At 39.5% G+C, this 27,558-nt stretch overlaps 1 protein-coding gene across 2 annotated transcripts in view; it reads left to right on the top strand.

The window, feature by feature from the left end:
* LOC117509652 (probable E3 ubiquitin-protein ligase HERC6) overlaps positions 1 to 23,323 on the top strand; it is a 37,860-nt gene extending 14,537 nt beyond the window's left edge. For both annotated transcript variants that reach the window (XM_034169398.1, XM_034169397.1), the window contains exons 13-23: positions 1,883 to 2,034; positions 3,341 to 3,460; positions 4,707 to 4,805; positions 6,829 to 7,014; positions 9,303 to 9,443; positions 12,793 to 12,959; positions 17,363 to 17,426; positions 17,512 to 17,582; positions 17,718 to 17,901; positions 22,798 to 22,900; positions 22,987 to 23,323. In XM_034169398.1, coding sequence (XP_034025289.1) covers positions 1,883 to 2,034; positions 3,341 to 3,460; positions 4,707 to 4,805; positions 6,829 to 7,014; positions 9,303 to 9,443; positions 12,793 to 12,959; positions 17,363 to 17,426; positions 17,512 to 17,582; positions 17,718 to 17,901; positions 22,798 to 22,900; positions 22,987 to 23,207 — 1,508 coding nt within the window. In that variant the 3' untranslated portion in view covers positions 23,208 to 23,323. The remainder of the gene's footprint in view (positions 1 to 1,882; positions 2,035 to 3,340; positions 3,461 to 4,706; positions 4,806 to 6,828; positions 7,015 to 9,302; positions 9,444 to 12,792; positions 12,960 to 17,362; positions 17,427 to 17,511; positions 17,583 to 17,717; positions 17,902 to 22,797; positions 22,901 to 22,986) is intronic.
* Positions 23,324 to 27,558: the final 4,235 nt, after the last annotated feature.

Raw genomic sequence — 27,558 nt, 5'->3', positions numbered from 1 at the left:
GCGCTGCAGGACGTCCTGCTCTGTGGGAAGTCCTTACACCGACAGAAACACCCCATAATCTCTCATCAGCCGTTAAACTTTTCACCGAAAACCAGCTTAATTTCTCGAATAGTGTCCACTCGGATATTCCTCACAGGTCCAGAAAAAATTTTGATAAAGCAACGCGCGCCGTCTCGAGCAGCGTGTGAAACAAAGGAATTCAGCCGAGAGGGCGGGACCACATCTCACTCAAGGCCTGCCCACAGGGAAATGACGTCACCGACACGCGTGAAAAAACTCACGCATGCGCATGAGGGTTCAAGCATGATTGGTGTAATCGCACGTCATTCAAAGCCATATAGTTAACAAAAAAAATAAAAGGGTCGGTTTATTATCTAATAGACCTCATATTTTCTAAATCTTATTTCTTTAGATGTGATTTAATGTTAACAGCTAGTATGTCCTTTTTCAGACTGCCAGTGAAAATCTGAATTATACACAAATCCAAGTTGAATCTTAAAAGTTTTAGTCTGAATAATTTTTGCAAATTTATTAAAAATAAAAAACTAAAAAATCACATGTAGATAAGTATTCACACCCTTTGCTGAATACTTTTTGATGCACTGTTGGCAGCAATTACAGCCTCAGTTCTTCTTGAATATGATGCCACAAGCTTGGTGCACCTACTTTTCGTGCAGTTTTGTCCATTCCTCTTTGCAGCACCTCTCAAACTCCATCAGGTTGGATGGGGAGCGTCAGTGTACAGCTATTTTCAGATCTCTCAAGAGATGTTCAATCAGATTCAGGTCTGGGCTCTGGCTGGGCCACTCAAGGACATTTACAGAGTTGTCCTGAAGCCACTCCTTTGATATCTTGGCTGTGTGCTTAGGGTCATTGTCCTGCTGAAAGATGAACCGTCTCTACATCTGAGGTCAGGAGCGCTCTGGAGCAGGTTTTCATCCAGGATGTCTCTGTACATTGCTGCATTCATCTTTTTCTCAATCCTGACTAGTCTCCCAGTTCCTGCTGCTGAAAAACATCCCCACAGCATGATGCTGCCACCACCATGCTTCACTGTAGGGATGGTGCCTGGTTTCCTCCAAACTTAATGCCTGGTATTCATGTCAAAGACTTCAATCATCTCATTAGATCAGATAATTTTGTTTGTTTGTTTGTTTCTTCTTTTTTTTTTGATGTGTGTGACCCCCTAAGTGAGCAAAGATAATTTTGTTTCTTATGGTGTGAGAGTGCTTAAGGTGTGGATCTGAACTCCTTCCATTTGGAGGCCAAAGATGGAGGCCATTGTGCTCATTGGGACCTTCAAAGAAGCAGAAATGTTTCTGTACCCTTCCCCAGATTTGTGACTTGAGACAATCCTGTCTTGGAGGTTTACAGACAATTCCTTTGACTTCATGCTTGGTTTGTGCTCTGACATGCACTGTCAACTGTGGGACCTTATAGGTGGACAGGTGTGTGTCTTTCCAAATCATGTCCAGTCAACTCAGTTTACTCCAGCTGGACTCCAGTTAAGCTGTAGAAACATCTCAAGGATGATCAGTGGAAACGGGTTGCACCTGAACTCAATTTTGAGCTTCATGGCAAAGGCTGTGAATGATTGTTAGTTTTTTATTTTGAATAAATTTTCCAAAAAAAAAAAAAAAAAAACTTTTTCACATTATCATTATAGGGTATATCCTGGCAGAACAAAAACAATTTAATCTATTTTGTAATAAGGCTCTAACATAACAAAATGTGGAAAAAAGTGAAGCACGTCAGAGAACTTGTTCAAACCCAAGTTTTATAAATGTAAACTATACACTTATTTGCAGTGGCTGATATAGTAAAAGTATGAATCGTTGCCTGATAATGTTGAAGTATGTTTGCTCTGTGTGTTTGTGTGCAGAAGGCTGGTGGTCTACTGTGACTCCCCCCATCATGGAGAAATACATAATGGCCTTCAAAAATGCTCTGGCCTTCATGCTCAAAAATGGCCTGCTGGCAACTCACAACCCAGGAGTCAAATACCTGCTGAACGTCCTCAAGCTGCTCTATAAAGTCAGTCATCTGCTTTTTATTCCAACAATTACATATGTTTGAACAGAATCTACCATTTATGTGAAGTTGTTACAAAATGAGAGAGTTTAAGGCAAAATCCTGAATTTGGATGTTTGTCTTGACCACCAGTTGAACCTTTAATTGAATTTGTGGATGCTGAAAAGGGAAAAGTGTCACATTTAGGATTCTCCCTTTCCTGAAAACACTTAAATACATGACATTCACCTTCAGTTCGTTAAACAGCCATTTAGTCTCTTCACGGCAAATACAGCCTGTTCTATCAAATCTAAGTGCATGTACTGGTGCCGTGCTTTGCCACTTCCACAACATAATGGAACAGCCTTGGGTCTTCCATGGGCACCACCCTGGCAGATAACCGGTCCATCCCCACATCTCTAAAATAAACATCCACAGAGAAGTGTGCAACATGGCCAAAACGTTGAAGCTGACGCTCCCTCACAATGCAAGTGATATTCTTCACCATAGTCTCTCTGATTAACTGCTTGTTTGTTTGTTTACTTGATGAGACCTAGTGCCAAAGACATCCAGACATCTTAGATAACTTGTTGCAGCAGGTGGGAATGGACAGTGCCACCTGTCAGTCTGTGCGCCCAATACCCTGTAAGCCCGCCCAGCAGATGCCCTGTACTGTGTGCTGCAGGGCTGCATACTACGTATCAGACATTTTGTGAGAGTTAAATTTTTACCTGGTTGCATTTGTTCAAGTGCATGATGAACATTTTGTTATGTTGGCAGCTACCATCAGCCAACGCAACTGTCAAGCTGCTTTTCATAATGCAACAGTAACTTTAGGTTTATAGTGACTGTAATATCAAGTTGTGCATTCCCAGAGTGGAGCAGATGCTCTGGTGCTTTCTGCTCCATTTCTGCTTCATTCAAAGCAGCCTGGGTCTTGACGCATGTTGAGTAAAGTGTGGAATTATTTATTTATTTTTAGAAAATTTTAATTTATAAAATAAGTTCCTGTCCATTGTCAATAAATCCCCCCCACCCCTAATTATTTTAAATACCATTGTTATAACCTCCTTATAAAGAATTGCATGTTGCATGTTTGTGATGTTGGTAAAGTTTAATCTATATTTGTCGTGCCTTCGGGTGAATTATGTTGTGATTTGGCACTGTGTACAACCTTTTGTTTGGTAACAAATAAATTAGACCTTTACCAGTGCGCCATTTTGATATTTTATGATAGTCATTTAAAGGACAAATTGATGTTAAATTTGTGAGAATTGTAAACAAATTCAACATTTCTTTCTGTAAAATGCATAATTTTTTTTTTTCACAGGCAAACAAAAATGGAAGTTCCTACAAAGTCCCTTTGAGCACCTTTTACATCAACGAAATCATTGGTAGTGTGAATGGAGTTACTGATGTCACTCTTTGGATGCAGCTTACCGGGGTGAAGGTAAAACATTAAATATGTGTAATCTTCAAATAGCCCTTTCAGTGCAGTCCACTGCAAAAGGAAGTACAGTTTTCTTTATGTGTGTCTTGTGACCTACTCTTAGCTTGTATTGTATTCTCTCACAGTTGTAAATAATTTTAGATTTTTAAAAAGCAAAAAATCTGCTAAATGCATAAAGGTATTTCTCTGAAATCAAAATAATTATCTGATTGGTCTAGATACTACAGCAGGGCTTGGTTACCCAGCCCTGCTGTAGTAACACACTGTAACAACAGTGTGTCAGGAAGTTTCAAGACAGTGCAGGTGTTCCTTGCAGATGCACTGTCTGGCCTTCGTGAGCCCAAGTGAAGCATTTTTTTTCTGAGCTTACTAGATGGCAGTCGCTTAAAATAAGGCTCAAAGCACACTGAAATACATTGTGGTTTGAACATTTTTTTTAAGGGACCACCATAAAGTGGGCTCAGAAAAAAAGTTTATCGACATTAAGTGTAACTGCCATTTTTACATAGTGAAAATATGAATTTCTTTTAAAGTAATGTGCTAATTCTGAAGGTTTGAGCATTAACAGACACAGCCACCAAAAGGCATTATGGGAAAAATTAGTCTCTTTCAATCAGTTAGCGGATTAGTGGGTATCAGAGCTAAGTTTTGGTTAGCTGTGCCCACTGCTGCAAAGAGAATGCTATCTAGTGGGCTCAGAAAAAACTCAAATGCTTCATGAGGCCTCACTTGGCCATCACTTGCAATCACCTCAGCAGTTGGTTTTACTGATGATGTCCTCCCCTCATTTTAAAGTTCAAATCATTGATGAAATCACCTACTGAGGTGATCCTTAGCAAAAAAACAAAAAAAAAACAAAAAAAAACCAGCAAAAAAACAAAACAAAAAATATATATATCTCAGTCAAAAGTGCCTCAATCACTCTCATTTGTGACAATGAGGTGCAAACTTGCACTCTCAGTGAATAGACTAAGTTTGACCCACATCTGATCTGTATTGTGGATTTAGCAGATATTTGCTTCTGTTTAACATTGGAACGCCCCTTTGATATATATTTTGTATAATATTTCATTTTATGAAAAGCCACGTCTAACTGGACTTTGACCATGAAAATCTTTCCAAGAAAAAAATTTGTGTAATTGGAAACTAGTGTTGACGGAGGTTTGCATTCTGTGAGTGCAGTGCTCTTGTTTTGTTTTTTTTTTTGTCCTGGTTTTCGCTGAATGAAATGATTTGTGTTTTAAAGGATGACGTCAATACACCTGCCATCTTCTGCCGCTACCCATTCCTGCTGAATCTGCTTTGCAGGGTGTCCGTCTTTAACATCTACGCGCAGATCATCAAGGTGCAGTCTGTCATAAAAATAATTTGTTGTCATTCTTAATTTGAATGTGAAGTTGATCATTTTAGAAATGTCAGTTTAAGCAAATATTGTGGAATAAACTTTATATACATTTAAAACATTTTCTGTTTTGTTATCAGAACCACGGGGTATTTGTTTTGTGCCTTGTGAGTTCAATTCTGGGTCATGGAAATTCACCTTTGGGGGAAATAAACAAAACAAAAAACCCCAAATCATCAAAATTTTTCACTGGTATGTTTGATTTAATTCGATGTTCCTTTTTTAAAAATTAAGTTCGTTGCTTAAATTTTCACCCTTAATTTCAATTTCTTGTCTCATGAACATTTTTAAAAAACAGCACACATTTTTCACACATCATATGCTTTAACACACATTTGAATATATCAGGTGTGTTTTTCTAAATGCTATTAACTAGTCTGTGTAAAAACAGCATATACAATACAGCTCACATAAACCGTCATCGCGTAAACCGGATACTCTCACTCGCCGAAAAAAAGCAAAAATCCCAGTGCTTTTGTATAGTCTTCCATGTAATAAACACCGTACATGCTGGATTTTGTATAATGTATTTTCACTCACATCGGACAAAATGTTACGCCCCATCGTTATGTATTTCCATTAAAAACTCCTCGCATGTACCGGACAGAGCAGTCTGGGCGTGCCCACTAACAGAGGTATAAAATGAAGTTCAGCACTGACACTCGCTGATTCAAGGAAAGTGGGTACTGTATTTCCTTGATTAAAAGCCTGGGTATTTATTTTTTTTCAAACCATGCACCTAAACGAGGCAGCCGTAATCCAACGCCGGCGATTATTAACAAAATGCTGCTGCTGCCTGCACTGTAATACGGTGTTAAGTTTCACGCATATCCCTGGGTGTGGTGAACAAAAGACAATCACTTTAGATTTGTGCTTTCTGCGTGGCTGTGAATCCTCTCTGTAGCCCAGTCGAAACGATGGAGACCACAATGGCTGCGATTGGTCACTTTTCCGATTTTACTCCTTCCTGTCCCGTTATATTTTTAAAGTTTTTGCAGTGCGCACGCCAGTTACATTTTGATCATGGATCAAATATGTTTGGCAGAAAAGTCTGTAAATATGAAATTTCACTAAGGTATATCTTTTATTATGACCAACTTTATAACACGGAGTTGGAAAAAGAAGCTCAAATGACCCATAATTTATGGAGGGAAATTACACTCTATTGTTGGTTTGGAGGTTGATGATTCTGTAAAGACATGAAGCTTGTTGATGGACAAATTAAACCAGAAAAGGTCACTGTTCCTGCTGTATATTGCATTAAGACACCCACCAACGCGACGGAGAGCTTCATTTCATGAAGCTTTAGAATTTTAAGGTATCACTCCGCAGCGGACAGAGAAAAAAAGAGTGACTCAACTAAATTTAGTCCTTTTAATGCACATAATGCCCAGCGCCTATTTAAGGCAGGCATTTATTTTTTTCAGACGTAGTTTTGACCCAACCATTAAATGAGTCAGGCCTCTATTCAAGGTCAGACATTTAATCAAGGAACTATGTAAGCATAATTGGTGCTGGAGATTCCCCATAGATTATCCGGTGCCTCCTGACTGTAACTACGTAATCTATTACATACATATCACAGATTTTATGTTTTATACATATAGTGGGTTTCGATTTTAATGGACAAAATTTGCTGGTCCACCTGAATCCATTCTATGAGTTTTACTGTACTATCCTTCTAAACATCTAATTGTTATCAGCACTACACAACATAATCATCTATTGGCATTTGCATATCATCATAATATGTTTGTTGTTAGCACATCGCTTATCTTTGGTAAAAATTACACCACAGAATCACTACAAAAAATTGGCAACATAGTAGCAAAAGCTTGGGTCACTGAGTTACATATTTAAGATTTTAATGGTTATATTCTCATTTCACTTCCTGTCTACAGTTTCACTGTATTTTTAGTTTTAAATGGATTTAATCTATTATGAATTTAATTTTTTTTTATTGCAGGGTGCACATTACATCATCCATGATTGTGCTTTGTGGTGGCCTGATAACCCTTTGCTAGATTTTCTACGTCTGGGCTCATTACCACCCCCGGTTTTCCAACTGACGCTGAGACGACCTCACCTGGTCGAGGACGCCTTCAGACAGCTGAGCACCGCCGACCACTGCGCTTTCCAAAGGGAGCTGGTGGTAAAGCAGATGACACAAACTTTGGTTGTCTGCAGTGGTTTGTACAGCAGTTATGTTTTGTTCCGTATTCTTTTATTTTAATAAACTGACTTGACTCCCTCCTTTTTACTTGAGGTTGCCACATTAACTTGGTTGGCTTTAAAAGGCTCTATAAAAAATCGTTTCATTACTTGTTATAGTATGATGCATTAGGTTTATCGATTTTGTTTTTGAGTTTGTGCATTGTGCACTGTTGTTTGCTTGGTTGTGTTTTGAAATTTTAGTTCAGTGATTAATTTATACTTTGTATTTGTTGTCATGAGTATATTTATATATACATTTGTATACATTTTTTTTATTTTTACGGTAAAAGGGGTGGGTTTTATTTCCGTCTACACCCTTTCGGTCATATGGGTACGTTAAAGTGTTTTCTTTATGAGCTTTTTTTTTTGTTATTTTTGAGTCTGTGTGTGCCGAATAAATAAATTCAATTTAAAATTCAACTGCATGGCACAAGTTTTACGCAGGATGCCCTTCCTGACACAACTCCACATTACATGGAGTGGTCATGAACGGGAGGCCTTCTGTTTTGGAAAATTGTAGAATCGTTGAGCAAATGGGAGCAGAACTATTTGTGTTCTCCTGTTGATTATAGCAACAATAGTATTTACAAGCACACAACCCAGGTTTCATCCAAAAAAGCTAAAAGGACACACTTCTGCTGACACCCCAAATACCGCATTTTAAACAATGGCCTTGAAAGGTTACATGTTCCCCAGCATCCGCTTCAAATTGAACTAGTTTATTGGAAATTGTTTAACTATTAAAACACTTTATTTCTAATGAACAGGCAGTTTAAATATTACAAGAAGCAGCAAATAAATAATAATAAAGGGGGGGGGGGGGGCAACAACACTGCAGTGGGACAGAAGAGGCACCACATATCTGCCAAGTTCTTATTTCATCCAAAGTATAAAAGTCTTAAGGTAAATAATAACAGGCATCCATCTCCTCTTAAATACAGGTAGATGTTAGCTGTGGGAGGACAGTCATATGCCCCATCATGTACATATGTCTGAGGTTTTGTATCTGTTTTGCCATTGTTGGAGCGTTGGACTTCATCCAGTAAATATGCAGGGTATAGCACTGGTCAGTGGCAAACATATTTAGCTATTTTTTTTCCAATAAGAAAACTATTGGGTCCATGGGGATATCAATTCCTAAAATTCTCTCGTTTTTTTCCATCCAAGCCAAACAATTTCACTAGGATTTGTAAAAAACCTGTATATTAATAAAACTGTACAGTTGCCTGTTTTAAAAAAAAAAAAAAAAAAAAAAAAATCTGGCTTCACCCTGTTTTTTGAAGATTGGCCTCCAGATTTGATGGTGTGCATTCCAAATTAGTATGTGTCACATTAAGTCTTTTCACAAAATTAGTTCCAATGTGGAGGAAAACCTTTGAACTCTGGAACTTGCTTTGCTCAATGACTGGGCATAAGTGGAATAGGTTGGAGATACACCTAGGTTGGGGTAAGCTTTGAGAGTCTTTCTGCTTCAGTGACGGATGTGTTATCAATACAATTGCTAACTTGCAGTCTATTTTGTTGGGACTCCAATCTTTACCTCCTTGTTGTTGTTTCGACTCTCGTCATTGTGATCACTGTTGCTTCGCTGAAACATTTCTGTCAGTGCATGTTTTGTCTATTTTGGTCTTTGTATGGCCAAAGCAGAAGGTCACCCCACTAATTCTGGTCAGCTTTTGGTTTCTTCCTACAACCTGAAACCTCCTTCCCTTGGTCAACATTTTGCTTGCTCATGGGCTCGGGTAAAGTCTAGACCAGTGGTGTTCAAAGACATTGAGACTTTGGCCAAGACCAGAGGTCTCAAACTGATTCCAGAAAGGGCCAAGAGTGTACAGCTTTTCTTTGCAACTACTGACTCCACCAAGTGATTTCACTGATTAACCTCGCTTGGTGCAGATGAGGTGGGTTTGCCAACGAAATCACCTGTTGGAGTCAGCGGGTGCAAACCTGCACCCTCTTGGCCCTTTCTGGAATGTATTTGGACACCACTGGTCTAGATCTTTCTCATATATAGCACCTTGAGGTGACCTTTATGATTTGGTGCCGTATAAATAACTTGGAATGAACTGAAAATTCAGATGTTTGGATGAAGGTTGAGGAATCACCGTGCTCCGGTATCCATCATTGTAGCCAGCCATCATTCATCAACACAGTCCGTGCTCAAGAGCACTTCAGCATGGAGAAATGGTTCTCTAACCAAGAATCAAAAGGTATTTCTATTCCTAGGTGCTGTTTGTGGAGGACAGGAAGCACACAAATGTCAACAGAAGGGATTTCTTCCTCCATGCATTTGATGAGCTGATGGCTCCAGAGTCAGACTTGTTCATGTACAATGAGCCGAAGACTTTGGCTTGGTTCCCTGTCAAGGTAACTGACCCATTCATCTCATTGGTCTGTGTAGAACAACACCTGGTAAAGATTTGTGTAGAAAAGACAAAGTGTTACAAACATTTCTTTTGATTGATGGGGGGAATTTAGAGAAATTCACAATTTAGTGTCTGTTCTGGTGGAAAAAAAGAAAAGTATAAAATTGTAGTAAGGAGGGATTTGGTAGAATTTTAAAAGCTTCTTGGTGTCTGGTTGATGTTTTGTTCCCTTTGAGTTTGGAGGTAAAAGGTTTTTGTCCTGGAGTTGAGCAATATCATGGTTTCTCTTTGGTGTACAATAGTTCATTTGTTTATGAAAGGAAGAGGAAAATTATATGAGCAAAGCGATGTGCAGCGGCACAAAGCTTGCTCATGGTACAGGGCGTCCTAAACAGGAAGTGACAATTTTCAAATCCACAGTAAAACAGGAAATGTTCAAATGTCAAACACTTCCTGGATTGACAGACGAGATCCCATGGAATCTCGTGGGAACTCAGTGGCAAGTTAACACTCAAACAGGAAGTGCCAAGTTATCAGTCACAGTGAAACAGGAAACGTGAAATGTTGAACACTTCCTGGCATGGGTGGAGCTAGAGTGGAGGCCGGGGTTTCGCTGGACTCGCCTGAAATCTGATTGGACACAGATAATTGACATGTCACAGCACCACACATCTGGTTGAAAGAGCTGCATTTTCAAATCAGTGAGTCACATTGACTGTTAGGTTCCTTCTGTCCAATAGTTTGTGCTGTGTACAACAAAAAGTTCTAATCCACCTTAGAAGAAGAAAAGTGTTTGCTTCAGATTTGAACTGAACATGTCGTTTGAACTATGGACTTCTAATCAGACCAAACTTATATTGGTGAGTAAACGACCCTATTTTATGCCAGAAAAGAGGTCCAGGTTGTTAAAAGCAGCATTTCTCCTTTAATTTGGGTTGGCTTATATACACGTTTAAACTAACAGACAACAGCTGGTTCATGCTCTGTTGGCTTATTAGTGCAGCAGATAACTGAAACAATCCTTCAGATGGTGATACAAACATGAAATTCAGCACAAATACAGCTGGAGCAAAATTAATGGAGCAACTTTAACTTTTGACCCCTGTACAAACTGACAATGACCTTTGTCACCATTCTTGCTGCTTTTACCTCATAACTCCATAACATTCAGTCACAGATAGACAAACTATACCTTTTTTGGAATCTTGATGATCAGGCAAATAATGTGGTGTAGTTTTCTATATGATTGGAGCATCTTTTAATTTTGACCCCTGTGTAATTCTTCAGTTGACCCCTACCTGGCTACCTCTTGAAAATTCAAGTGGCCAATCATTTTTTTTTAAAGAGTTAATGTCTATGGATTATTTGTGCTGAAGTTGACGCTTGTATCACCATTTGCAGGATTCCTCTCTAAATATTCTCTTATCTGCTGCACTATATATGAGATGTAAGATGCTGTTCTCAGTTGCCCTCAAAAGTATTGGAACACTTGTTATTTCACACATTTTGTTTTGAAAATTGTCTTCCTTAACTCAAACTGAAAGCAAATCTCTACAACTTGATATAAATTAATTAAAAATATAAAATCCAGCTTCCTGATGAAGTGGTGTAGAGGAGGATTTTCTTTAAAAGACCTGAAAGTTTAACTACAATTTGACAGAAAGTATGAGCACATTTCAGATGAAAGTCTAGATTTGATGTTTTGGTGAAAGAAACGTTTGTATTTCTTCATAATTGATATAAATAAAGTCCAAGACATATTCAGTGACTTGGAAATGTTTGTGTTTCCATCCCCTCACTTGCCTAAAGAAAACTGGCAATAAAACTGATTATTAATTACAGGTTTTATCAAGTTTTAGAGATTTGCTTTCAGTTTGAGTTTGAGAAAGATAATTTTAGAATTTTTTATTCTTTATTTTTTGTATTTATTGTATTTAAAATGACATAAACAAATTAAAATGTGGGAAATTCCAAGTGTTCCAATACTTTTGGAGGGCACAGTATCCTAACCTTATGAATAGTGCAAAATGAGTGTGGTATTATTATTGTTTTGTTTAAGAATGTTTAATTTTCACTGTTGCTGCACTTTGTGTCAAATCATAGTCATATTGTACATCATATTGATATGAAAATTCAGTAAGGTATATCTTCTATTATACATTCCAAATCTAAGGTGGAACTCTACTAGTGTTTACTAAGGTACACCTAAATATCTTTAAAAAAAGAGAGAGAGTAGAACCACTTCGGTACCTGGTCTTGAGAACCAGGGATGGTAGGTTGAAAAGCTTTTTTATCCCATGGGAACTCTCCCTACACACGTAAGTGGCTCAAGAATATGGACAGCATGTATATAAGTGACATTTACATGACAATTTCTATGACAATATTGAGATACGATAATTTGGCCATATTGTACAGCCCTACTGTCAACTAGCTGAAAACTTTGAATATTAATTTACATCTACATTAACAAAAAATACTTAAAGTGGCAGGGGGTTAAGAGGGCTGTAATGGGGAGGTGTCAGCTGAAAAGCAAAAAAAAAGAAAAATGCTTAAAAATGTGGGGAAAGAAGCTGAAAGGTTTTAGTCATGCTCATGCTCCCAAGAACAATTTTACTGAAAAAGTCTGAAGGACCTAAAGGACATGGTTAGATGGCTTTTCCAGGCACGTGAGAGGCAAGTAAAGAAAAATGCTTAAAAAGGCAGGGGTCTGGGGGCCCCCCCCCCCGAAGCTGAAAGATTTTTGCCATGCGAATGCTCCCCTGAAGCATTTACTCAAAATAGTCTGAAGGACCTAAATGACATGGTGAGATGCTGACGAGCTCGTTCATGTCCGCGACATATGCATATTATTTAAAATGTGTTTTTATTGATATTTTGTTGCGTTGCAGCCATCTTACTTTTTTGAACCCGATCCTGTCAGACGTGCAGCAAAATACTGAGTAGTTTACAGCAAGACCGCTTGGAAAAACCAGCGGCTGCGTGTGTTTCTCCATGTAAAACATCTACCAAAGTGGATCTGCACTTGATCTGTTGTGATGATGCTGAACAAGTACAAGCAGCTGAAAGACAACACAAGTTGTTTTGGGGTGGAATTAGTCTTGGCATGACAAAATAGAACTGAACCAAGAAGAGCAAAATCTAAACTGTTGCATTAATTTGCATCTTGGCTTTGCTTTAATGAAGTTGCTCAGGTATGGTGAAGACTCTTTAGTACCTACAGTGAGTTTATATTTCTGCCTGTCAGATGGCACCTGGTCAGTATTTCTCTGTTAAACCAAACTGTAAGATTTTTCACAACTTTACAAATGTATAAATCTCACGCTCCCACCCCTTTTGTCACCACACAGCCAAAGCTAGAAGAGAAAAGATACTTTCTGTTTGGGGTTCTGTGTGGTCTGGCTCTCTACAACCACAACGTCGTCTACCTGCCGTTCCCACTGGTTCTCTTCAAGAAGCTTCTCTGTGTCAAACCCTCACTGGATGACATGAAGGAGTTTGAACCTGGAATTGCAGAGTAAGCCCATTGATATTCATGTTTATTTACAGTAGGTGGTTATCTGTAATAAAGAAAAATAAACCAAACTGTCTGTTACTAAACAAACATAAAATTATTGACAAGTTAAACACTGGAGTGAATACCTACACTCAAGGCCCAACAGATTACTCATGCCCAAGCAGAGGGTCACCCCTTTGAGTCTGGTCTGCTTGAGGTTTCTTCCGCAGAGGGAGTTTTTCCTTACCACTGTTGCTCTGGGGGTTGGTAAGGTTAGACCTTACTTGTGTGAAGCACCTTGAGGCAAACCTGTTGTGAAATGAAATGATGCACTGAGGTTGTTGACCAGGAAGGGTGGGTTTGCAAAGAGCGATTTTGAACGGTTATACTGTGCAATACTCCATATATGTAACCCCATCAAAAAGTATATCAACCTTCCAAATTGGTGCCAAGTTGTTTTTTTTTTTCATACTTTCTATAATGAAGCATCCAGCCCCTCTCCAGCCACCTCTCGGTGGAGTGTCCTTGCCTCAAGTGGAGGAGTTTAAGTATCTTGGGGTCTTGTTCACGAGTGAGGGACGGATGGAGCGTGAGATTGATAGACGGATCAGTGCAGCATCTGCAGTGATGCGGTCGCTGTATCGGACTGTCGTGGTGAAGAGAGAGCTGAGTATGGGGGGCAGAGCTCTCGATTTACTGATTGATCTACGTTCCGATCCTCACCTATGGTCATGAGATTTGGCTCATGACCGAAAGAACGAGATCGCGAGTACAAGCGGCCGAGATGAGTTTCCTCCGCAGGGTGGCTGGGCACTCCCTTAGAGATAAGGTGAGGAGCTCAGTCACTCGGGAGGAGCTCGGAGTCGAGCCGCTGCTCCTCCACATTGAAAGGAGTCAGTTGAGGTGGCTCGGGCATCTTTTCCGGATGCCCCCTGGATGCCTCGCTGGAGAGGTGTTCCGGGCATGTCCCATCGGGAGGAGGCTCCGGGGAAGACCCCAGGACACGCTGGAGGGACTACATCTCTCGGCTGGCTTGGGAACACCTTGGGGTTCCCCCGGAGGAGCTGGGGGATGTGTGTGTGGATCGGGAGGTCTGGGCGCCTTTGCTTGAGCTGCTGCCCCCACGACCCGACTCCGGATAAAGCGGAAGAAAATGGATTGATGGATGGACTTTGTATACAACCCCTGGCAAAAATTATGGAATCACCGGCCTCGGAGGATGTTCATTCAGTTATTTCATTTTGTAGAAAAAAAGCAGATCACAGACATGACACAAAACTAAAGTCATTTCAAATCAATCAATCAACTTTTTTCTTATATAGCGCCAAATCACAACAAACAGTTGCCCCAAGGCGCTCCACACTGCAAGGCAAGGCCATACAACAATTATGAAAAACCCCAACGGTCAAAATGACCCCCTATGAGCAAGCACTTGGCCACAGTGGGAAGGAAAAACTCCCTTTCAACAGGAAGAAACCTCCAGCAGAACCAGGCTCAGGGAGGGGCAGTCTTCTGCTGAGACTGGTTGGGGCTGAGGGAAAAAACCAGGAAAAAGACATGCCGTGAAGGGGGGCAGAGATCGATCACTAATGATTAAATGCAGAGTGATGCATACGGAGCAAAAGAGAAAGAAACAGTGCATCATGGGAACCCCCCCACAATCTACGTCTAAAGCAGCATAACCAAGGGATGGTCCAGGGTCACCCGATCCAGCCCTAACTATAAGCCTTAGTGAAAAGGAAAGTTTTAAGCCTAATCTTAAAAGTAGAGAGGGTATCTGTCTCCCTGATCTGAATTGGGAGCTGGTTCCACAGGAGAGGAGCCTGAAAGCTGAAGGCTCTGCCTCCCATTCTACTCTTACAAACCCTAGGAACTACAAGTAAGCCCGCAGTCTGAGAGCGAAGCGCTCTAATGGGGTAATATGGTACTACGAGGTCCCTAAGATAAGATGGGACCTGATTATTCAAAACCTTATAAGTAAGAAGAAGAATTTTAAATTTTATTCTAGAATTAACAGGAAGCCAATGAAGAGAGGCCAACACGGGTGAGATATGCTCTCTCCTGCTAGTCCCCGTCAGTACTCTAGCTGCAGCATTCTGAACCAACTGAAGGCTTTTTAGGGAACTTTTAGGACAACCTGATAATAATGAATTACAATAGTCCAGCCTAGAGGAAATAAATGCATGAATTAGTTTTTCAGCATCACTCTGAGACAAGACCTTTCTGATTTTAGAGATATTGCGTAAATGCAAAAAGGCAGTCCTACATATTTGTTTAATATGCGCTTTGAATGACATATCCTGATCAAAAATGACTCCAAGATTTCTCACAGTATTACTAGAGATCAGGGAAATGCCATCCAGAGTAACGATCTGGTTAGACACCATGCTTCTAAGATTTGTGGGGCCAAGTACAATAACTTCAGTTTTATCTGAGTTTAAAAGCAGGAAATTAGAGGTCATCCATGTCTTTATGTCTGTAAGACAATCCTGCAGTTTAGCTAATTGGTGTGTATCCTCTGGCTTCATGGATAGATAAAGCTGGGTATCATCTGCGTAACAATGAAAATTTGAAAATTTAAGCAATACCGTCTAATAATACTGTCAATAAAACTAATAAAATAATAATAATAAAACTAATAATAAAACTAAAGTCATTTCAAATGGCAACTTTCTGGCTTTAAGAAACACTATAAGAAATCAGGAAAAAAAAAATTGTGGCAGTCAGTAACGGCTACTTTTTTAGACCAAGCAGAGGGAAAAAAAAATATGGAATCACTCAATTCTGAGGAAAAAATTATGGAATCATGAAAAACAAAAGAAAGCTCCAACACATCACTAGTTTTTTGTTGCACCACCTCTGGCTTTTATAACAGCTTGCAGTCTTTGAGGCATGAACTTAATGAGTGACAAACAGTACTCTTCATCAATCTGGCTCCAACTTTCTCTGATTGCTGTTGCCAGATCAGCTTTGCAGGTTGGAGCCTTGTCATGGACCATTTTCTTCAACTTCCACCAAAGATTTTCAATTGGATTAAGATCCGGACTATTTGCAGGCCATGACATTGACCCTATGTGTCTCTTTGCAAGGAATGTTTTCACAGTTTTTGCTGTACGGCAAGATGCATTATCATCTTGAAAAATGATTTCATCATCCCCAAACATCCTTTCAATTGATGGGATAAGAAAAGTGTCCAAAATATCAACGTAAACTTGTGCATTTATTGATGATGTAATGACAGCCATCTCCCCAGTGCCTTTACCTGACATGCAGCCCCATATCTTCAATGACTGTGGAAATTTACATGTTCTCTTCAGGCAGTCATCTTTATAAATTTCATTGGAACGGCACCAAACAAAAGTTCCAGCATCATCACCTTGCCCAATGCAGATTCGAGATTCATCACTGAATATGACTTTCATCCAGTCAACCACAGTCCACGATTGCTTTTCCTTAGCCCATTGTAACCTTGTTTTTTTCTGTTTAGGTGTTAATGATGGCTTTCGTTTAGCTTTTCTGTATGTAAATCCCATTTCCTTTAGGTGGTTTGTTGCAGTTCGGTCACAGACGTTGACTCCAGTTTCCTCCCATTCATTCCTTATGTGTTTTGTTGTGCATTTTCGATTTTTGAGACATATTGCTTTATGTTTTCTGTCTTGACACTATGATGTCTTCCTTGGTCTACCAGTATGTTTGCCTTTAACAACCTTCCCATGTTGTTTATATTTGGTCCAGAGTTTAGACAGTGACTGTGAACAACCAACATCTTTTGCAACATTGCGTGATGATTTACCCTCTTTTAAGAGTTTGATAATCCTCTCCTTTGTTTCAATTGACATCTCTCGTGTTGGAGCCATGATTCATGTCAGTCCACTTGGTGCAACAGCTCTCCAAGGTGTGATCACTCCTTTTTAGATGCAGACTAACGAGCAGATCTGATCTGATGCAGGTGTTAGTTCTGGGGATGAAAATTTACAGGGTGATTCCATAATTTATTCCTCAGAATTGAGTGAGTCCATATTTTTTTCCCTCTGCTTGGTCTAAAAAAAGTAACCGTTATTGACTGCCACAATTTTATTTTCCTGATTTCTTATAGTGTTTCTTAAAGCCAGAAAGTTGCCATTTGAAATGACTTTAGTTTTGTGTCATGTCTGTGATCTGCTTTTTTTCTACAAAATTAAACAACTAAATGAACATCCTCCGAGGCCTGTGATTCCATAATTTTTGCCAGGGGTTGTAACATCTGACATGCTTTATTCTTCAAGTTAACAGCTATAATTGATATTCTTTGAATTAATTTTGATTGTAAATGTATAGGTTTGTGCAAATCAGGTTTGTTTAAGCCTACAACACTTGTAAAATTAAAAAAAGTTTTCTAATCATCAGCAGAGAAAAGGTAACTGGATAGTTTTGTGTTTCTGCAGGTCTTTGCGTTGCATCTTGGAGTACACACCTGATAAACTGGAAGATGTGGACAGTACTTTCACTGCAAGTTTACTTACTGACAATAAGTACAGCCGCCATCAGCGCCTAATTTATTATTGCAGTTAAATAACATTATGATTGAACATAGGTGACCTGGGCTGGTGAAGAAGTTGAACTGGATCCAAAAGAACCTGGAAAACCTGTGACAGTTTCAAACAAGTATGTTTCTGGTTCCTTGCAGCATGCAGCACTCTGTCTCACACACTTTTGAAGGCTGTTGCAGTGTGTGTGTGTGTGTTAGTCCTGGGTTCTGTCCAGTCTATGCTTAGTTTGGATTTCACCGTGTTTTATCAGGAAACAATTTGTAGATGCGTACATTGAGTCTGCCTTCAACAAATCGGTGGCGCGAGTGTTTGAAGAATTTAAGAGGGGCTTCTTCAAGGTGTGCAGCGCAGATGTGGTGGAATTCTTCCAGCCGGAGGAGTTGCAAGGAGTGATGGTCGGCCAAGAGAACTACGACTGGGCTGTGTTCAAACAGGTGTGAAACGCCCTCATATTTACACCGAACCATCCTGCAGTTACGGCCCACTGTGTGACAAACAGATATTATCAGACCACACACACACACACACATCAGGGAGCATTTACTGTACAATTCGGATGGTGAAAACTAGAATGAAAAGTCAAAATCCAGCCGGGTCTGTAGTTCATCCTCCAGACTGAACTGCATGTAAACCTGTCATTGACAGGAACAAGTGGAAAGCTTCAGCTGTCAAAAATAAAGCCACCAGGAGGAAGGAAAAAGTTTCAGTTTCTTGACTGGCAGCTTGATGCTGGCTCCAGGAAGGAGTGCATTGCCATTGAAGCCCATGTTAAAATGTTCAACTTTAGAGGAGACCTCACCCCTGCCACATTTGTCCATGTAATGTGGAGTTGCATCTGGAAGGGTATCTGGTATAAGACTTGTGCCAATTCAACATGCAGTTCCACGTCAGATCTGCTGTGGCGACCCCGAGTGAAAACAAGGGACAGCTGAAGGGGCTAACGTTACAACCTGGTACAAAAAAAAAAAAAAAAAAAACTGTTTTAGTCTTGATAGATAGGTTTGGCTTCCATGACAACCGTACGGGGGTGAAATTCTTTTTCTAACGCCTTTGTTTAAAATGTTTTTAAGCTATAAATTATGTATGGCTGTGACCATTACAGGACAAGACAGGACAAAATGCACAAATGTACAGCAGTGTTCAGAATAATAGTAGTGCTATGTGACTAAAAAGATTAATCCAGGTTTTTAGTATATTTCTTATTGTTACATGGGAAACAAGGTACCAGTAGATTCAGTAGATTCTCACTAATCCAACAAGACCAAGCATTCATGATATGCACACTCTTAAGGCTATGAAATTGAGCTATTAGTAAAAAAAATAGTAGAAAAGGGGGTGTTCACAATAATAGTAGCATCTGCTGTTGATGCTACAAACTCAAAACTATTATGTTCAAACTGCTTTTTTAGCAATCCTGTGAATCACTAAACTAGTATTTAGTTGTATAACCACAGTTTTTCATGATTTCTTCACATCTGCGAGGCATTACTTTTGTTGGTTTGGAACCAAGATTTTGCTCGTTTACTTGTGTGCTTGGGGTCATTGTCTTGTTGAAACACCCATTTTAAGGGCATGTCCTCTTCAGCATAAGGCAACATGACCTCTTCAAGTATTTTGACATATCCAAACTGATCCATCAATCAATCAATCAATTTTTTTTTTTATATAGCGCCAAATCACAACAAACAGTTGCCCCAAGGCACTTTATAGTGTAAGGCAAGGCCATACAATAATTATGTAAAACCCCAACGGTCAAAACGACCCCCTGTGAGCAAGCACTTGGCTACAGTGGGAAGGAAAAACTCCCTTTTAACAGGAAGAAACCTCCAGCAGAACCAGGCTCAGGGAGGGGCAGTCTTCTGCTGGGACTGGTTGGGGCTGAGGGAGAGAACCAGGAAAAAGACATGCTGTGGAGGGGAGCAGAGATCGATCACTAATGATTAAATGCAGAGTGGTGCATACAGAGCAAAAAGAGAAAGAAACAGTGCATCATGGGAACCCCCCAGCAGTCTACGTCTATAGCAGCATAACTAAGGGATGGTTCAGGGTCACCTGATCCAGCCCTAACTATAAGCTTTAGCAAAAAGGAAAGTTTTAAGCCTAATCTTAAAAGTAGAGAGGGTGTCTGTCTCCCTGATCCGAATTGGGAGCTGGTTCCACAGGAGAGGAGCCTGAAAGCTGAAGGCTCTGCCTCCCATTCTACTCTTACAAACCCTAGGAACTACAAGTAAGCCTGCAGTCTGAGAGCGAATATATATATCACATATATATATTCCTATATATACCTATACCTGTGATATATACCTATATATCACATACCAGGTATCCATGATACCTGGAATGTGATATATAGGCCCAACACCATAGTAGGAGAAACATGCCCATATCATGATACTTGCACTACCATGCTTCACTGTCTTCACTGTGAACTGTAGCTTGAATTCAGTTTGGGGGTCATCTCACAAACTGCGTCCGTTGGACCCAAAAAGAACAATTTTACTCTCATCAGTTCACAAAATATTCCTCCATTTCTCTTTAGGCCAGTTGATGTGTTCTTTGGCAAATTGTAACCTCTTCTGCACATGTCTTTTATTTAACAGAGGGACTTTGCGGGGGATTCTTGCAAATAAATTAGCTTCACACAGGCATCTTCTAACTGTCACAGCACTTACAGGTAACTCCAGACTGTCTTTGATCATCCTGGAGCTGATCAATGGGTGAGCCTTTGCCATTCTGGTTATTCTTCTGTCCATTTTGATGGTTGTTTTCCATTTTCTTCCATGCGTCTGTTTTTTTTGTCCATTTTAAAGCATTGGAGATCATTGTAGATGAACAGCGTATAATTTTTTGCACCTGCGTATAAGTTTTCCCCTCTCCAATCAACTTTTTAATCAAACTACGCTGTTCTTCTGAACAATGTCTTGAATGTCCCATTTTCCTCAGGCTTTCAAAGAGAAAAGCATGTTCAACAGGTGCTGGCTTCATCCTTAAATAGGGGACACCTGATTCACACCTGTTTGTTCCACAAAATTGACGAACTCACTGACTGAATGCCACACTACTATTATTGTGAACACCCCCTTTTCTATTTTGTTTTTTTACTAATAGCCCAATTTCATAGCCTTAAGAGTGTGCATATCATGAATGCTTGGTCTTGTTGGATTTGTGAGAATCTACTGAATCTACCGATACCTTGTTTCCCATGTAACAATAAGAAATATACTCAAAACCTGGATTAATCTTTTTAGTCACATAGCACTACTATTGTTCTGAACACTACTATATTTGCTCACATATCCCTGGTTCTCAAGACCAGGTGCCTGAGTGGCTCTACTCTACTTTCCTTTTTTTTAGATGTTTAGATATACCTTAGTATACACTAGTAGAGTTCTACTTTGGAATTGGAATATATTATAGAAGACATACCTTACTGAGTTTTCATATTACTTGACAGGGAACCAGGCCAAACTTGAAACAGTGCCCCTGTTTCAAAACCTTTGTAACACCCTTGAAACATTGTTCTGGAGTCTGTATCCAAAGGAAAATGTCAGTTGCTGTACTGAATGGTTCCTCGTTACATCAGCATAATGCTGAAACATAATAATAATAAAAAAAAAAAGCGAATGAATGATTTTTGACCTTCATAGTTAAAGGCTAAAACAGTGCATAGACTAGCACGCAAATTGGTTGTATTGCAAGAGATTAATAACGACTAGAAGGGACATCATCATTCACTGATGCATCTTGGAAGAGGGCTTGACTGATGTTCCAAAATTTAGATTTAATCATATATATCGCTGAGGAAAAGTGCGTAAAATATAATTACATTTTGCAATGTATTAAGGTTTTAACACCCCATAACGTTTTATGACATGAAAAAAGTATTTTTGAAACTTTTGCAAATTTATTAAAAATCAAAAAGTAAGAAATCACATGCGCTTAAGTATTCACACCCTTTGCTCAATACTTTCTTAATGCACCTTTGACAGCAATTACAGCCTCGAGTCTTCTTGAGTATGATAACACAATCTTGGTGCACCTATCTTTGGGCAGTTTTGCTCAGTCATCTTTTCTGCACCTCTCAAGCTCCATTGGGTTGGATGGGGAGCATCTTTGCACAGCCATTTTCAGATCTCTCCAGAGATGTTCAATCAGATTCAGTTCTGGGCTCTGGCTGGGCCACTCAAGGACATTCACAGAGTTATCCTGAAGCCACTCCTTTGATATCTTGGCTGTGTGCTTAGGGTCATTATCCTGCTGAAAGATGAACCATCACCCCAGTGTGAGGTCAAGAGCGCTCTGGAGCAGGTTTTCATCCAAGATGTCTCTGTACTCTGTACTGTCTATCGTTCCCCCTCAGTTTAGACGTGTGGCCAGCTCTAGGAAGAGTCCTGGTGGATACAAACTTCTTCCATTTACAGATGATGGAGGCCACTGTCCTCATTGGGACCTTCAAAGCAGCAGAAATGTTTCTGTATCCTTCCCCAGATTTGTGCCTCGAGACAATCCTGTCTCGGAGGTCTACAACCAGTTCCTTTGACTTCATGTTTGGTTTGTACTCTGACATGCACTGTCAACTGTGGGACCTCATATGTAGGCAGGTGTGTGTCTTTCCAAATCATGACCAGTCAACTAAATGTACCCCAGGTGGACTCCAATTAAGCTGTAGAAACATCTCAAGGATGATCAGTGGAAACAGGATGCACCTGAGCTCAATTTTGAGCTTCATGACAAAGGCTGTGAATACTGATGTACATGGGATTTCTTAGTATTTTTTGTAATATTCATAAATTTGCACCCCCCCCCCCCAAAAAAAAACAAAAAACAAAACTTTTTTCACATTGTCATTATGATATATTGTGTGGAGAATTGCTTCCTTCACCTTTTCATCCATTTTCAAAAATGAATGAAGCACTGTGAGTACTTTCCAGATAGACACTAACTTTTGATTTCTCACCACAGGTCACTTTGGATTAAAGTTTTTGTCATTTTTGCCACTAGATGGTGGGTTTCGTGCAATAAAACGATCTGACGGTTGGTGCACAAGTCACCAACCGCAAGATGGCGGATGAAAATATCATGGAAAGGATCCTCTGTTTGTCTCTCTGGTTATATGCTGTGACAACATGTTAATATAACAAGTAACTTGTCAATATCCAGATATGTAATATGGGCCTAACTGTATGAAAGTGACCGCTTTATGTAAAGAAACGGATTTGGTTCGTTCAGATCACATTAAGATTTGTGTACTGTTGGGGGGAAATGGTTACTCTGAACGTGACACTTTAATTTGTACTGTTGATCAATTTATGTTTGTATTTTTCAAATAGAATACAGTTTATGATGGAGATTATCACACCACACATCCAACCATTCTCACCTTCTGGGAGGTTTTCGAAGAACTTTCTTTTGAGCAAAAGAAAGGTTTCCTATGTACGTAAGACCATCGTCAAAAAAGAAAAATAAACATCATTTTGTATCTCCTCTGATGTTGAGTCTGACTGATTTTTGTGTGTTAGTGTTCCTCACAGGTGTCAACCGCGTGCCCATCCTTGGTATGAAGACCATCAAGATGACCATCACGCCACAGCCCACTGCCACTGAATTCCATTTGCCAGAAGCCATGACATGCCACTCCCTGTTGGTGCTGCCAGCTTATCAGACGCCCCCGATCAGGTGTACGATGCGCGACAGACTTCTTCAGGCCATCGATCACAACAGAGGCTTCTGGAAGGAGTGACTTAATGCAGGCTGTACAAACGGCCCTTTGAGACACTGAAGAGTCTACCAAGGATAATAAGCTTTTCAAAACTTTTAACATTACAGCAGTCCGTATGGACTCCTGAGCTACACATTTAAAAAACACTGTTGTTTCCAAGCTAAATATTAAAGGATTATTAACCGAGCAAGCAAGGTTAATTAGTTTATTATATGGTTGTTTTTGTAGCTGCATTGACATTTTGTATGTCCACTTTGAGCTCGTTTTCTGTTCATTCCTCAAGTTCAAACTCGTCAGCAGTGGTGAGCACAGATAACCAAAAAACTAACTTCGATAACAGATGATCAGATAACTGAAAAGTTATCTTTCATAAAGATAAAACGATAAACTACCCAAAAATGTATCAGAAGTTACAGATAACTGATAAATTCCAGTATTGTCTCTGGTACATTTGCAACTACTAATAAACTGAATTTGAGTTTTAACACCATGATTGCTTCTGGTAACATCAAAAGCAACAACAGACCCAAACAATGAGCCCACACTTCTGTCTTTGAACATCCTGCCCCCTGCTGGAATAGAAGCTCTTGTTTACTACATGGCTTCCAGCACAGACACAAGTTGAGAGCAGCCACAAAGCCCAGCTCTCTACCCAATCACAACGCTCCGGTCAGGCGGAGGTCTTGGAAAATAAAGCAGTGCTGACTTATGGTTTGGATTTATAAATAACATTAATACCGATAGAATAACTCCATTAATGTCAATTCTGTCATTTGTACAAAGTTAAAATATAACATACATCTTTTAATGTTGAATAATGCACTAATTCTGAGGTTTTGTAACAAACACAGACAGCTCACAAAGGATTCTGGGTAAAATGTGCCTCTGCTAAACACTGATTGGTTCAGTCATGCATTATGTAAACCAACACGTTAATGTGACGTGTGTCGTGTGTTGGTGTTTACAGTTAAATGTGCTTTTATAAAATATTCCTTTTTTTTTATTTGTAAAAACAGGCATTTTTATGGAGCCCTGGAAGTGTCATCACAAAATGTTTTGCATGTGCGCACATTTTATTATATTGTAAAACGTGCACTCAATATTGTCTTGACACAAGTGTTGGCTATTCGCCCTATTGACGTTTCAAATCCCACAAAATCTCGGAGAGGTCGCCGCGCTGCGAGATCTCAGTAACATTGAGAACTGCATTGAGACACTGATCACGCTGCACTTTAACTGTCCGCTGCACACAGACAACACCATTAACATCGCAACATAAAACTATTTTAATATTGTGCCTAAAACTATCGTGAATATATTCTCTGGGTTTATAGACGTTATTGCATTTGTTTTATGTAAACATGCGAGAATCACAGGCTGTCTCTCCGTTATTTTCAATGGGAGCTGCTGTGAGCTACAATCGCTTCCTGATCATGTTGTTCTGGAGGAAAGTGAAGTTTGCTCTTTAATGTCTTGATTATTGTTCTTTACAACACTGTTTGTCCTCTTTGTTCGAGACTAATATATATAATATGTCTGAAATTCGGTTTGCGTTTATTAAATTCCATGCAGATTAAATGTAGCAGACACGGATTATTTGTTAGAATTGTTTTAGCACGTTTTCAGGGTATCATGCAGCAGTCTCTTATTAATGTGAGGAAAAGCATAAAAAATACATTTTTGTAGTATAATATTAATTTACAACTGTCGTGTTGCTTCTCAATTATGTTGTTGACTGCAGCGACTCTGGCACGCAAGGGATTATGGGATACGTCAATAGGGCGAATGAACACTACTGGCCAGTAGATGGCAGTAGAGAACTTGAAAACTTGCCAAAACAAAATTCCAGATAATCCGTGTCTGCTACATTTAAGATGCGTGGAATTTAATAAACGCAGACACAATAACGTTTATAAACCCAGAGAATATATTCACGAGAGTTTTAGGCACTAGAGTTTAATACTGTTGTCCGTAGAGCCTGATCAGAGTGTTTCAAATGCATTTCTCATGTCGTGAACGTACTGAGATTACCCTATCCTACCCATAATGCACTGCTGGGCACAGCATATATCCACACTAAAACCTTAAAAATTAGCGCATTACTTTAAAACTAAAACATATATCTGATATTTTCACTTTATAAAACTTCAGACATGACATTAATTTAAATAACTTGTCCGACCATTAGTTTGGTTAAAAGTTGAACCATAAGTTAAAAATGTATGCCTCTGGATGACTTGGGTGATATTGCCCACATATCAGTATGGGGTTAAGACAAATGAGTTTTTATTTTTTGGGGGGCCAGTTTTCAGGATAGAGCGGTTTCTTCTTAAAGCAGCTCTTCTCAGTTTTGCAGAGGGCAGAATTACACATCAGCTACGAAACATTTAACAGGTAGGTGCTCAACTGATTTTAAGTTTTATAAATATTTTTAGCTGTTCAGCTTTATTTACCACGTTACCGGTCTAAAAATTATCGGACAAAAATTTATCGCAAGATAATTAGTCCGATAATGGTTTTTAACGTTATCTAAAAAGATAATCTGTAATGAAACCATTATCTTTGATAATTATCGGTTATCGGAACTGTGCCCACTACTGCTTGTCAATCAATCAATCAATCAACTTTTTTCTTGTATAGCGCCAAATCACAACAAACAGTTGCCCCAAGGCGCTCCACATTGCAAGGCAAGGCCATACAATAATTATGAAACACAGTCTACGTCTAAAGCAACATAACCAAGGGATGGTCCAGGGTCACCCGATCCAGCCCTAACTATAAGCCTTAGCGAAAAGGAAAGTTTTAAGCCTAATCTTAAAAGTAGAGAGGGTATCTGTCTCCCTGATCTGAATTGGGAGCTGGTTCCACAGGAGAGGAGCCTGAAAGCTGAAGGCTCTGCCTCCCATTCTACTCTTACAAACCCTAGGAACTACAAGTAAGCCCGCAGTCTGAGAGCGAAGCGCTCTAATGGGGTAATATGGTACTATGAGGTCCCTAAGATAAGATGGGACCTGATTATTCAAAACCTTATAAGTAAGAAGAAGAATTTTAAATTCTATTCTAGCATTAACAGGAAGCCAATGAAGGGAGGCCAACACGGGTGAGATATGCTCTCTCCTGCTAGTCCCCGTCAGTACTCTAGCTGCAGCATTCTGAACCAACTGAAGGCTTTTTAGGGAACTTTTAGGACAACCTGATAATAATGAATTACAATAGTCCAGCCTAGAGGAAACAAATGCATGAATTAGTTTTTCAGCATCACTCTGAGACAAGACCTTTCTGATTTTAGAGATATTGCGTAAATGCAAAAAGGCAGTCCTACATATTTGTTTAATATGCGCTTTGAATGACATATCCTGATCAAAAATAACTCCAAGATTTCTCACAGTATTACTAGAGATCAGGGAAATGCCATCCAGAGTAACGATCTGGTTACACTTGTCAGTGTAATAAAATTTGCTCGGAGAATGGTCCTCTTCCTCGCTCATAATTTGTTTGCTTTTTATTTTGCTTTTAAATTTCTTGTTTAATGAGAGAAATGTTGTGTCGCCTTGGTTCCTGCTGGGTCCTGCCTCTGAGCTGATCATCACAGCTGTCACTTATCACCTGCAGTATATCAACCGCAGTTCTACACTTCCACTTTCTTGAGAAACAAGAAACTCAGTCCTCACCTCCAGAGATCCTGCACCTCCTCAGCTCTGTGGGGTGCCACCTGGCTTCAGACTTCATCCTCACCTTCTCATCTTAAAAAAGTTGCAAATGTGATACGTGTTCTAGATCGATTGTCATATTTCCAATATCAGACCGGAAATCAGCCAGTCAGAGCGTGTGTAGTGTCGTCGCCATATAATAAACTTTTATTTAAGAAAATATGCACATTTAAAATGTTTTTTTTCATGCAGTCTGTAGCAGTTCCTAATGTAGACGCTCCAGTCATTTTGAATAATGTTTCAATTGTTAAAGTGCATTATCTTATATAACAGCCAAGTGGCCTCTGTGTGCATGCATATGTATGGCTTCGATCATCAGGGCTGTGAAATGAAAATTGGGAAATCCGAGGAAAATTTGCAGGGGGTCTGGGGGGTTCCAGCTCCCCAGGAGCCAGGGTCTAGGGCCCTGTGGGGCCCCAGAATAAAATTTTTATCTACTACTGATACTTTTTCAGCATCTCCTGGAAGAACACATCTCAACTTAGTGGATATTTAAATGATCCTATATTCAACCTTTTATTTGAGCTGTCGATGATGTTGAAATAACAGAATATGATGTGGAAGTAGAACCTGGAATGATTTTCCTTTTAATTGTAAACCAAATTATGCATTAAGTCAGAACAATTAATCTACATGAAATTCATGAAGACTGAAGAGACTGT

This window comes from Thalassophryne amazonica, chromosome 4, assembly GCF_902500255.1.
Source record: "Thalassophryne amazonica chromosome 4, fThaAma1.1, whole genome shotgun sequence".
Taxonomy (NCBI): domain Eukaryota; kingdom Metazoa; phylum Chordata; class Actinopteri; order Batrachoidiformes; family Batrachoididae; genus Thalassophryne; species Thalassophryne amazonica.
Note: the sequence above shows the minus strand (reverse complement) of the source record. Positions and strands in the feature narration are given on the sequence as shown.